Source organism: Orcinus orca, chromosome 5 (genome assembly GCF_937001465.1).
Source record: "Orcinus orca chromosome 5, mOrcOrc1.1, whole genome shotgun sequence".
Classification (NCBI taxonomy): Eukaryota; Metazoa; Chordata; class Mammalia; order Artiodactyla; family Delphinidae; genus Orcinus; species Orcinus orca.
Window position 1 is genome coordinate 4,771,434 of NC_064563.1, and position 13,649 is coordinate 4,785,082.

Below are 13,649 nucleotides of genomic sequence, written 5' to 3' on the forward strand. Positions count from 1 at the left end.
ACGGCCACGGTCCCCAAACTCTGTACCAAGGCACCCTGGGAGTGCCACAGCAAACCCAGAGGAACACAACGGAATGTCTAATTTTTGAGGGAAACACAGGCACAGCTGTCAGACGCCATGCAAATACTACTATTAGGCTGTTTGGAACTATTTACTTAATAAACAGAACATTTGTTCCTTTTACCTGGGGTCACTGTGAAGCAGTTTCTGAAACAGTAGCGGTGCCAGGAAAATTGAGAACCTCTGTGCCCTAGAATCACTGACCATGGAAGGGGGTATATTTTGACTGTACACTTTCTGGTGGCGCATTTAAGGGAATTCATATTCCAAATTTAACTTAAAAGTCAGGAGGAAAAAAAATAACCTCTAACCTAAATGAGAATAGAATTTTGAAAAAGAATAGATACATGTACATGCATAACTGAATCACTTTGCTGTACACCCGAAACTAACATAACATTGTTAATCAACTGTACTCCGATATAAGATTTTTTTAATTCATAAATTAAAAAAAAGAAAAATGCAACTGCATGAGTCTTTTAAGGGCTTCTTTCCTTTCTTACCTTCCTAGGTAGATCTATTCACCCCAATTCCCTGACTCAACCCTTAACCAAGGTTCCTGTAATTTTTTAAAAAATCACCTTTCTTCGTGACTTAAATATAATGGATTAATTCTTACAAATTTGAACTGATAATTGCTCTGATGCATTCTTGAAAATCACCTTTAACACGCATTGTTGAAAGACAAAACCTAAGCTGTGTGTGCACTGTGCTCGCAGGAAACCGTTGACTTTGTCAAAATATTCAGCCTTCACCAGGCAGCATTAAACGAGAACCCACCGAAGGGGAAAATGGAGATTGTACAACGTTTATGAAGTCTATTTCTGTAGATAACTCTCAATGCAGACGCTCTCCTTCCACTGCATTTGGCATCTAAGAAATAGTGAACAATTATAACTATATTTATTAGGAGAATTTTATTTGCATCTTCAAGGGATTTGCGGGGGGGGCAACGCAGTCTTCATAATGTCTCCTCTGGAAGAATATTCTTTCTATCCCAGGGTTAAAAATCTGCAAGGACCTCAGGGCAGATTCCAGAGGCAACGGAACCCAAGCTCCATCTGGGCACTGCCGTCGCCCTGGGGTGGAGATGGTCAGGGGTCAAGCAGTAGAATCTTTCTTAGGAGGCTGTCGAGGGCAGGGGGTTGGAGTGGGTGCTTGTTTGTTGTTGCCTCACTCGCCATCAAACTCTTTTAAGAAGTCCATAATACATCATTCGCTTCCGTGTTACCGTTTTATTTTCCCACGCGTTTGTTTTCCCTACCTGTGTCCTGGTGAGTCACCTAACCACAAGTAAGCGCTCCGGTTCTGCGTGGTACCCTTGTTCCTCAGGCATTATGACGGATGCATCCCAGGCCCCTCACCACACATGCCCGTTGCTGTCTTTGGCGCAGGGATGCTGCACTCCTGTCCACCAGGTGTCAGCAGAGGCAGTTTTAACCGCTTGCTTTGGCCAACAAGACATCTGTTGAGGTTGTTTCTCCTGTTGCGTCGGGCGATTCCCTCAAACTACCCATCTGCTTCCTCTCAAGAGTCTTACTTCTTAGAAGCATTCGGAGGTGATGGCCCACCTATAGAGAAAGGTAGCTAGGAAGAAAGTGTGTTATAAACATAGCAGGCGGAGAGTCGAGGCTTTCAGAGGTGGCCTCATAAAACTATTTCCGGCTGGTTCCTCCTTGACTTTTCTATCGCTGCGTTATGCGGTTAGAAATGGTTCCAAGTTTCACTCATCGTGACACTAAATTAGATGTAGCAGAGAGTTTTAGATTCACAGGGGACTTGTGTGTTTGTTTGAAAGCCCACTCTGACCCCAAGAACCCCACTCCTAGCACTGCTGACCTAGTCTTCAAAGCAGAAACAGGATTTTTCTCAGGCTGTGGCCCCAGCCCCTTGCACGTGAGGATGCAGGAATACCACCAAGTGCCAAGCACATCTGTTCTATTTCATCCATCTATTCCCTTTGAGGTGGATGACCTTACCCACCTGGGGACGTGACTCTTGACCTCCCCCGTGTCATTCTGTTGACAAATGGCAGGGCCCGTGCTCCTTCCAAGCCATGGTGACTTTGCCCAGGAAAGAGAAGGAGAAAGAGAAGGGAAGAGGGAGAGAAGGGGGCAGTGATTTGGCATGGACAGAGGTTAAAAGGAAGAGTAGAAATGAGCCACAGAGTGGGATCGTTGAACTTGAACTAAAATCATTTTACCGAGAACAAAAAAATCAGCCACAGCAAATTAAGCTCAGCTTCAACCACAGAGCCTGGCTGTGTTCTCTCTCTACTAAAGGCAGAACACTTAGAGTGATGGCTGAAAATCTGAAAAGGAAATTACAGCTTTACCACCCAGAGTTTACTGATGTCTCTGATGTGGGGTTCTAGGCTCCCGCCACGCCCAGCGGAGAGGTTGTCACCCTGCCCCGTGCTCTAACAGGTGATCCACTGGGACAAACACCTGGGCCATGTCACAGGGGAGAGCTATGACTATTTTCCCACACCTTTATTAAGTGACTCACAGTCTTATGTTCCATTTTAATCAGCCCGATCCCTAGTCTGACTAGGCTGGCTTTGTAAATTTTTTTCTCGTACTGAATTTTTGATACTACACTCCCAAATAGGGTTAGTTTTACCAAGTGGAAAAAGGTGGATCACAATGTTGTATGATTTGAATACCCCTGGCCTCTGTTCTCTTCTATGTGAGAAGTGCCTAAGTTATTACCATCATCAGAAATTCAACCATTATATATTCACTTCACTGGATCCTAGATTTACTCTTAAAATTCAAAGACCTCAGGGAAGGACAACTGGGGCTGCATTTGGAATGCTGTAGAATTGGATACAAATTCATCTGCGCACCCAACCTTCCTTGCTCCCCGTAACAAATTTAAATGAACTTGAAGGGGAAAAAAATTCACAAAAGGTAAAATTCAGACTGGGAAGAGGAGAATGGCAGAGGAGAGAGGAGCATTTCCACCTCCATCTTATCTTAGGGTCTACGGAGGTGGGCTTCTGTGCTGTTATGTCTTTTAAACCACTTCAGGGCGCCCCTAGTGGCCAGAATAGCTCCAGTTGCCCACACCTTAGGGATGACTGGGATTGGCCAGGAGATGACCGGGTGTAATAATAGTGACTATAATAATGAAGACCTCTTCCAGTACTGTAGGTCGGTGTCCACTTTTACATTTACAGAGCATTCTCAAATTCCCTGGTCCTCAGGGCTTCCCTGATGGCACAGTGGTTGGGAGTCCGCCTGCCGATGCGGGGGACACGGGTTCGTGCCCCGGTCCGGGGGGATCCCGCATGCCGCGGAGCGGCTGGGCCCGTGAGCCGTGGCCGCTGAGCCTGCGCGTCCGGAGCCTGTGCTCCGCAACGGGAGTGGCCACAACAGTGAGAGGCCACAACAGTGAGAGGCCCGCGTACCGCAAAAAATTCCCTGGTCCTCGTCATAACCTGAAGGGTGGGAGATGGTGATTTCACTTCACAAGGGCGGCTCAGAGCGTGAAGAGACCCAGCCAAGATGTGCAAACTGCTGACCTGAGACCCAAAAGCATCCGAATGACTCTCAGCCCAGGGTCTGTCCTCCGTACCCTGGGACTGAACTTGTTCTTACCAACAATTCCCAAGCATCAGGGACAAAGCTGTGAAGGGGGGAAGGGAGAGAAGCAGACACTCCAAGAGGGAGAGAGAGAGCTTCATGACCTCACTGCCCTCCCAGGTGAGGGCAGCCCCTCCTAGGGCATAGCTACTTGCCTGCACCCAGGCAAAGTGGTGGCAAAGCCAAAGTGTGGGTGGGGGGTGGGGGGCGAGGACCCCAGCCCCATCCCACAAGCCCTGCGCAGTGCCCGGCGTCCCGCAGACCTAGTCAAAACAGCGCTTGCCGCGTAAACACAACTTCAAGACCCATCCCAAGTGGAGGGTGTAGCTTGGTTCTCAACTCATGTCTCCACGACCTCTGACATAAGGTCTATGTAGGAAGCCCATGGTGTCCACGTGTGTCAATGCCAAGTGAGACAGTGTCCTGTCCGCCTCTGAGAGTCCACCCAGTATTAGCAGTCTCAGCGTGGAGCCCGTAATAGCCAGAGGCTGGAGCATCTGACCTTGTAAACAGAACCAAGAGAGTTGCCTGTGAACGTGACCCCTGCCCACCCCACACGGCCCCCTCTTGACTTCCTGGGGCCGCCCGGGAAGTACCAGCCGAAGACGTAACTGATGACCCCCGTATAGCTCACCATTCAGACGCTCTGAGAGCCAGGGAGAGGCAAACGAGGACCACAAACGCCCTCCTCGGAAAAGGTCGATGTAGAGCCGTGAGGGAGATGCATGTTTCATTTTTTAATTGAAGTAGAGTTGATTTACAATGTTGTGTTAACTTCTGCTGTACAGCAACGTGATTCAGTTTTACATACATCTACATTCTTTTTCATATTCTTTTCCATTATAGTGATGCATGTTTAATTTTAATTATGTGCAGACTGTGTAAGCAATGACTCACTAGGTCTGCGTGGAAAGATTTTCCAAGGGGGAATTTTCACAGTTGTCCCTTCAGTGTTGTGTTTTCTACAGAGCAAAAGAAAACACAAGGGGACAAAAGGGTGTGCGGTCAGGGCCAGGGCCTTTGACAAGGTGGGTGGGGTTCTCTCTGGCCCTAGTCTAACTTTGTGACCTTGAACACTAAGACAGGAAAGTAGCAACGATCCCACGCCGATAGGTAGCATCCTGAGGAGTCCCCCTCTGCACCAAGGCACAATTATCCTCTCAAATCAGGGCACTCCCTGAAGGGCCTTCCATGGCTCCCTATTTTCCATAGGACAAAGTCCAAATTCCATAGCAAACCTCCCAAGACCCTGCATAATTTGAGGGCATTTCCTAGTTTTTCTACACACGGCTCATTTCTTGCAGAGTAGTCAGTGGGCCTCAGGGGCACAAGGAGGAGAATAAAGCACTAAGTCCTTCGCTGGGGAGAGGCCTATTGCAAAGAAGAGCCTTCGGATACAGGGTCACCTCCACCTAGAAGCCTTCCCAGATTGCCCCAAGTAGAAATGACCTCTCCTTCCCTCGTGGCCCAGTCTGCACTGAAGAGATATTTCAGGTGAAACCTGTCCACACGTTGCACTGTTGTAGCACGATTCTCTCCCTCTGGCAGATTAGAAGCCCCACGTGGACAGGCCCAACTGTTGTCTTCGGACAAAGCCTGGGGCAGCACCTAAATAGAGTAGGCCGTCAATCAAAGCCTCTAGGCTAACCAGCCACATAAACGAATATCGTGTGAAAGGAATGTTCTCGGTGTAGCAGCACTTTCCTAGGGACTGCGCTGAAGACCTCTCTCCCCTCAGTTGGTGCTGAAATGCTGCAGCTGTTAATGGACGCTCGGCTCTGAGGGACCGGGATGCAGAGCCTTACTGGGTCTCACTGGAGGCTGTTCTCTGCCCGGGAGCAGCAGGCCTGTTGTAACGATGACCTGTAGGCTGTGAGTGGCCCCCAGGACAGGGACAGCGCTGCAGTCAGCGCTGCTCACATCACCCCCGACCTCCTCGCTGCCCGCCCACTCACCCACCCAGAGGGGAAGTCCTGTGCTCGCTTTCCTTTCCCCACAGGTAGAACACTCCACTTTCTTTCTTTTTAAGCTGTTTGGACTTTGTTTCCTCCTTTGACGCCGTGACCCCCTCGGTGGCTCCAGAGGGGACCTCCTGTGCTTCCCTCCTCTGCACAGAGCACTGGCTGACACCTGCCCTGTGTCCCGGGCAACCCCGAAGCAGCCCCGCGATGCCTGTCCACTCAGAGCGTTTAACTACAGTTTAAAACTCAAGAGCTCGTTGCAGGAAAATAGCACTAAATAATATGAAATACTAGAGTCCTGTAGGAATAGGAACCGAAGTGCACAATGAACACTATAGGAGTGGGAATAGGAACAGAAATGTATATTAATGCTATAAGAATATTAACAGTTTAGCATAGTGTAGTAATACTAAAGTGCTATAGGAATAGGAGCAGGAATATACTATTAATGCTATAGTAATGGTAACACTTTAGTACAGTGTACTAATATTAAAGTGCTATAGGAATAGGAATGGGAATATACTATTAATGCTATAGTAATGGTAAGAGTTTAGTATAGTGTACTAATACTAAAGTGCTATAGGAATAGGGACAGGAATATACTATTAATGCTATAGTAATGGTAACACTTTAGTACAGTGTACTAATATTAAAGTGCTATAGGAATAGGAATGGGAATATACTATTAATGCTATAGTAATGGTAAGAGTTTAGTATAGTGTACTAATACTAAAGTGCTATAGGAATAGGGACAGGAATATACTATTAATGCTATAGTAATGGTAACAGTTTAGTACAGTGTACTAATACTAAAGTGCTACAGGAATAGGGACAGGAATATACTATTGATGCTATAGTAATGGTAACAGTTTAGTATAGTGTAGTGATACTAAATTACTATAGATAGTACTTTAGTACTTTCCTACAGTAGAAGGAAAACAGTACTAAATAACAAAATCAGTACTAAATTTCGTGGTGGTAACAATATTTTTTAAGCCTTAATGAGATGTTTTTCCTCTTTCTGGATACTTTCCGCTTCACACACAATACTTTCTGCAGTTCTGATGCCTGTTCAATTGAAAATTTGAAAACAAAGATATTTTTTAAGTGTTGGTGTAGCAAGAACATAACTAGGATAAAAAGGACACGAAACGCTTTTGCCACATTCGTATTCATGCTGTGTTTGAATGTCGGTACTGTCAGTCAGGATTCCTCTGGTTGCAAGGGGCAGAAACCTGCCTGGACCTGGCTTCTGCGGACGTGGGCACCGTCTTGCTCAGGAAGGGTTGAGGGGGCCGCAGGGACACAGCTGGGCCTCAGGGAGAGCTGAAGGCAGGGCTCTGAGGCCACAGCATTCTCTCGTCACCCCAAGTTCTCCGTGAATGTCAGGTGCATCCTCTGTCTCACCTTCAGACCGGCTTTGGCCGTGTGGCTAAAAGGCATGGCGTCAAACAGTTTGAGAGTTTTAGTTTCTGATCAGCTCTGCCACCAGAGCTGGAATATGTAACCTACCCCAAAAAAGGCACCATGTCAGCCCCTCCCAGGTCTTGGCCCACTGCGGCCAAAGGTGGAGCACTGTGGTTGGCCCAGCCGGAGCCAAGTTCCTTGTCCGCTGCAGAATATTCAGAAGCAGCATCCCAGGAGGATGAGGCCGTGTCCACAAGACGGGAGGGGAGTTAATGGCAGCTCAGTTTCTAAGAACGAGAGGTCTAGACAGTCAGTACTACAGGTGTGATCCGCACTCTCCCTTTAGGGGGTCTCAGAACCTGATTCTCTCTCTCACAACCCAGCTGCACAGTTGAAGGGGACAGAACAGAGGGCTTGTAGCTGGTGACCCTTGAAATGTTCATCAGTAGCAAGAACGCATTTTCCTAGTAATTAATCCTCATCTCTTCTACCAGATGCCAGTTCAGCAATCTCATACCATGAGATTCAACTTTCATTCATTTTATTTTATTCACTTATTCAGAGCATATATTTCTTTTTTAGTGTTTTTTTATTTATTTTTGGCTGCGTTGGGTCTTCGTTGCAGTGTGCGGTCTTCTCATTGCAGTGGCTCCTCTTGTTGTGGAGCACAGGCTCTAGGTGCACGGGCTTCAGTAGTTGTGGCATGCGGGCTCAGTAGTTATGGCTCATGGGCTGTAGAGCGCAGGCTCAGTAGTTGTGGTGCACAGGCATAGTTGCTCTGCGGCATGTGGGATCTTCCCGGACCAGGGCTCGAACCCGTATCCCCTGCATTGGCAGGCAGGTTCTAATCCCCTGCGCCACCAGGGAAGCCCCGCATATATTTCTTGAGGGCCTATTATGTATCGGACACTCTGCTCATGTGGAAGATATAAAAATGACCAAGACATAGTCCCTTCCACAAAGAGGTTACAGTCTAGTGGGAAAGGCAGCCTTGGAAACATGTGGTGAACACATGTGATGACCATCAAGGTATGAATTCAGTGCTGCAGGATTCAATGTGGAGACAGAGAGGGAATGGACGCATATATCAACCCATATTGGACGCATATATCAACAATCCACATGCTTCCTCTTCTCCGATCAGTTATTAGCATCAGGACGTTCCTTCCCTCATCCAATGGATTGTGTTTACCCAGCACTTTCATTCGCATCCTCTTCACACCTCAGAATCATCAGCCATGTGAAGCAGGTAACGCGAGCATTATCCTCCTCATTTTGCACGTGAAGAAATCACGATCCCACGGCGAGTCCACGACAGCGCTGGCCCCCAAACCCATGCCTAGGTCTCCAGTACAAGGCCAGAGCCACCGTGCTGCACTGTCTACCGCTGGATACAGAAACCCTTCTGGAAAAAGAAACCTCGTCCTGATCTGTCCCCAGCGACACGCAGAAGGACTCTGACCCACGTTCAGCAGCCATCTGGGTCATCATCTGCGCGTGGCCTTCAACACTCTGCCCTCCGTCGGTGCCTCTGGTCTCTGACCCCCACCAAGTCTCCAACCCCATCCCCATATGAGGTCAGGTCTGTCTGCTGCTCTCGGATCTCACTGATACAGTGATGAGAAAGGACTCAGCGCTGACCAAGGAAAAGTCACACATAAGATGTGAATATGGATTCCATTCTCCAGAGCAGTGTGTCTAAGACTGCAAAGTGTCCATCAGTCATCTGCAGTTGCATCTCATCCCAGTGCAGATGTGATGGAGCAGGTTTGACATAGGACCCAAATTTTCTATTTCTAGCAAAGCTCCCAGTGATGCTGAGGCTGCTGGTCCACAGACCACACCTGGAGAAGAAAGGATCTGGATTGAGGACGCTAACGCATCTCAGACGCTCTTGGGAAAGACAGCAAGTCACTCGGCTAGTGCTTTCTTAAAAAACTTGAGATGGAAAATAGACATGTGACCTTGAATAAAATATTATTATAAAGACATGTTTATAGGAGGAACCCTGAGATGAAAATTAAAAGGTCTTGTAAACTTACGTGTATCACGCAGCCCACCTCTGCTTCACTTTCCCTGAGTTGAAAGTAACATATCACCTCCAGCTAATTAATGCATGTGATGTTGTTTGGAACAAAACCTTATGGAAAATGCAGGTTATAACCCATGGTATTTTTCTTGTCTTTTTCTCTATAGGAGATGTCAGTGAAAAAAAGGGTCCGGAATGATTACTAACCCATGACTCCCAACAGTATGACAGGTATCTGTTTTATTTTCTTTACTTTGTGTGTTTCCATTTTTGTTCCACCCAAAGAGAAATATAGGCTTCCTAAAAGACCAACCTAAGAGTCTTAGCAACAGTTATTTCCCAGCCAATGAGTGTTATTAAATGCAAATATAGCCATACTCTGGTTTCTTTTCAGCTCGTATAAATCTTTCGCCTTCTACTAAAGATTTCTGTGGAGAGGGGGGGAAAAATGCAAATATATCCTGTGACTACATCCCAACAAATGTGCTTCCAGCTTTTTCAGAAGCCTTGAGATGCATCATCACCAGGAACAGGATGGGAGGAAATGAGAATTCACAGTGAAATCCTAGTTGCCAGCCTTCCCAAGGTTACCCTCTCACACCCACTACTTTTACCTGCCACATTCATTCAGATCAGTATAAGAAATGGCTCTATGTACTCAGTGACCACTGAGTTCAGACATCTTCCTGATGGAATATTCAGCAGCAGAGTCAGAATGGAATATGATGAGAGCACATAAGCTAAAGTGAGCTAGAAAGCAAGGGACAGAGGCGAGACAGAATGCCCCCTGAGGAACAGAAGGTTGCAATAGCACGGATTCTCTGTTCACCGCACAGAGCTGGGGTTACAAACTCACAGGCCCCAGGGGCCAGATAGATAACACCCATGCCCCAAACAGCTGGCTGTCAGGAAAAACAAACCAGACAGGAGAACCAGGCAACAAGCAGGGAGGGAACCCAGTGTGTCCAGAGATTTCAAATTTTCAAGAGAAGCTGGAAGCCAGATTTGGGATGAAATATCCCCATTTCTATTTGGGTTTTTTTGGAGGGGTTTTTTTGGCCACGCTGCATGGCATGCGGGATCTTAGTTCCCTGACTAGGGATCAACCCCTTGCCCTCTGCAGTGGAAGCACAGAGTCCTAACCACTGGACTGCCAGGGAATTCCCCAAAATATCCCCATTTCTAAATGCAAGCAATTAACATATAAAACTATCAAGGATTCATGGGCCAGTCAAAATACGTCTTCTGACTAGAATCAACCGTGGGCTCTCAGTTTATAACCACACCTTCCAGCCCAACCCCAAGCCTAGGACTGTCGTTTGGTTACCATGGCAGCAGGGCAGGTACCCATAGACCTCAGCCTTCTGCAAGTTTACAAGCCTTAACGTAATGACCATAACCTTACATCTCCCAGAATCACTGCCCTGTCTCTCGACCCATTGGTACTCGAGTTCCTGGTGCAGCAAAAAGATAGAGCACCTGAACAAACTGGAATGATTCACACCCGTAGGATAGCCTCGGAATCCCATCTTATCTTCCCATCTTATTTCTCAGTAACAGGCACCAAAACACACCCTCCCCCATTTCTGTGTCACTGCCAACTTGACCATTGTAGCTCGGAAAGCCATGGACCATACATAAACAAATAGGCGTGGCTGTATCTCAATAAAACTTTATTTACAAAACAGGCAGCAGGCCAGCTTTGGCCCGAAGACTGTAGTTTGCTGACTCTTATGCTAGGGGTCAGGATAGTCTTATTGTTGAGCAGAATCCCCAGGCCAAATCAGCTCATCTCCAGGACAGAGCTAGAAATCCAGGCTCACTCTAAGACGGTTCTGTATTAAGCCAGCTTTCAGCCCATCTGCGGATGCGGGATGCTTTCCCTGTGGGCTGGGCTGGAACCAGCTGCCCCACCTCCCCGTGTAGGAGGATGCTTTTGCTTCCCAGCATTTGCTTCATAGCATAGAAACTAACAGCAATTCTATTTTCAAAAGAAACCTACTCCACACATGCATATGCTCAGTCTATGTTAATGGGCTCAGCTGAGAAAATCATTGCTTTAGACTCCCTTGTTTGTGGATGAAATAAAACAGTGTCCTTTTCCCTCTGTCTTTTCCTGTGGTCTCAAGCTGCATGTTTATTTTAAGAAACCTAAAAGGAGCCCATAATAAAGCTGTAAGTCATCAGAACTACGTGCTTGCTTTAAAAGCATAACTTAAAGGGCAAATATGCATATTTTCTTTTTGAAACACATAATATGCAAATATGCATATTTTCTTTTTGAAACACATAATGGGTACTATTACTGTTATGCAATACAGGAAATCAATTAACCTTTATGAAAAGAAAACCAATTTTTAAATGAACAGGAGTAAGAACATTGAATGTGTTTTGCCAAAACCCAGCAGACAAGCATTTTCAGATTAAAACAACGCCTTCAGCCACTTATGAAATTTCTGTATTTTGCATTAACTCAAATGGAGAATGGTTTATTTTCTGGGGCTATTTAATATCCACTGCAGTGGAGTCAAGTCCTGCTAAAATGTTCTCGTTGCTCTACCTTAACCTAATTTGACATTAGGATTGTATGAAATCGCTCACCGAAAATACTGATTCTTAGAGGAAAGGAAGGAAGTGCCTTGATACCGTATTTTATTGGTTGGGATTAAGCACGGCTTCCTAGGGAATCTTTGGGGGACTCTGCTAACATTTATGTCATTATAATGAGCTCCACTTTGCAGAAAATCATGATTCGTCGCATAGGGGAGTTTGTTCTAAGATATGAATACCTAAAATTTTAAATACCCAAATGAGAGGCTTTTAGCCTTGACTGAAAAGGGAACTAAGAATTCGGACCCCTCTAAATTGTGCCTGGAGAGGCAGAAACAGGGCTCTATTACATTACCCCTCACCTGGTTCTAGGGAGTTAGGATGTGACATAAAGTCACCCCCGTGATGAGCCTGCCGTGTAAATAACATAGACCTCACTCAGCAGTGTGACCTGCGCCTCTTCTCTGTGACCTGCTTGTTCATCTAACTTCCCAACCACGACCTTTGCCTTCTCCTTTTTCTCGCTCAAGGCATTATATTCAGTGTGTCCCAGGGGCCAGGGGAGGAGTGTCTGCATGATGGGAAGACCGGAGCGTTCTGTAGGTGTCCCAGTGTTTTCACTGTGGGATCCTCAGGTTGTTCGCGTGCTTGTTTCGTGTGTGTGTTTGTTTCTTCATTTTTTAAAATGGCGGTATAGTTCTTTTACAATGTTGTGTTAGTTTCTGCTGTACAACGAAGCGAATCAACTGTTTGTATACATATATCCCCTCCCTCTTGGATCTTCCTCCCTTCCCCTCCCCCCGGCCCACCCACAGAGCACCGAGCTGATCTCCCTGTGCTATACAGCAGGTTCCCACTAGCTATCTGTTTCACACATGGTAGTGTACATATGTCTAATCCTAATCTCCCAATTCATCCCACCACCCCCGGCCCTCCCTGTGTCCACACGTCCCTTTTCTACATCTGCGTCTCTATTCCTGCCCTGCAAATTGGTTCACCGGTACCAGTTTTCTAGATTCCACATATATGCGTTAATATACGGTATTTGTTTTTCTCTTTCTGACTTACTTCACCCTGTATGACAGGCTCTAGGCCCATCCACATCTCTACAAATGACTCATTTTCATTCCTTTTTTCAAAAAGGAAAGAAAGCAAATTTGTCGTTGGTGGTAGGAGGTCGTGACGGGGAGGGCTCTTTATCCTTCCCAACGTCTTGTATAGGTGGGAGGTCGGAGGCCACAGAAAAGGCAGTCGATGGGGGCACGCGCCCCACTCTGAACAATATAGAAGAATCTGATTTAGATGCTTTGTATCAAAGCCCCTTGTCCTGATTTCTTAAGCATGATGAAATTTACATTTCTCACGACGCCTGCGGTTGAAATTGTTTTGCATGTCTATTGGCCACTTGTATTTTTTTTCTTCATCCGTAACTTCCTTGCTTGTTCATATATAGCGTCCAGTTGCCCGTTGCGGGTTTTATATTTTTCTCATTATGTGTAGAAGCAATTTATTACGTATTCAAGATAATAACAAAGCAAGCCACCTAATGTCTCTAGAGGTTGACTTCCTTGTCAGTTAAAGGAGAAAGTGAGAAATTCTCCCTCTACTTTGAAGATTAGGTCGCACCTCAGATGTGAACATTTGTAAATCACGTTTTCATAAAGTCGGGCATGGATACATTGAAGGCTGGGTGTAGACAAAAAGGGCACCCTGGAGAAAGGTTTTTTTTTGTGTTTTCGGACTATCCTAATGTATAGGTTTTTCAGAGTCGAACAAATCACCTAAGCTGGGGAAGCTCGTGTTTTATTGTAAAGCCCACGTCATTTTCAAAGGTGGCCTTCCTAGTGTTCCTGAGGCTTTTCAACCCCTCCTTATGACTGCTGCCTTCCTTCCTTCAGAGATAGAACCACAGTTGTGCTCTTGTTCTACAACCTATGGAGAATATCTCCTCACGAGGCCAGAGCTTGCTCACAGCCAGATAATGACGCCACTCAAAGGTAATGAATGTTGGGCTTCCCTGGTGGCGCAGTGCTTGAGAGTCCGCCTGCCGATGCA

At 46.4% G+C, this 13,649-nt stretch overlaps 1 protein-coding gene and 1 non-coding gene across 11 annotated transcripts in view; both read left to right on the plus strand.

The window, feature by feature from the left end:
- Window positions 1-13,649, plus strand: part of THRB (thyroid hormone receptor beta) — a 392,184-nt gene that overhangs the window by 275,583 nt on the left and 102,952 nt on the right. For all 10 annotated transcript variants that reach the window (XM_033431962.2, XM_049710126.1, XM_033431959.2 and 7 more), the window contains one exon: window positions 9,212-9,275. In XM_033431962.2, the coding sequence (XP_033287853.2) occupies window positions 9,254-9,275 (22 nt within the window). In that variant the 5' untranslated portion in view covers window positions 9,212-9,253. The remainder of the gene's footprint in view (window positions 1-9,211; window positions 9,276-13,649) is intronic.
- Window positions 9,419-9,530, plus strand: LOC117202196 (U5 spliceosomal RNA). Its single transcript, XR_004484398.1, has one exon. It is a non-coding gene; the product is annotated as a U5 spliceosomal RNA (small nuclear RNA).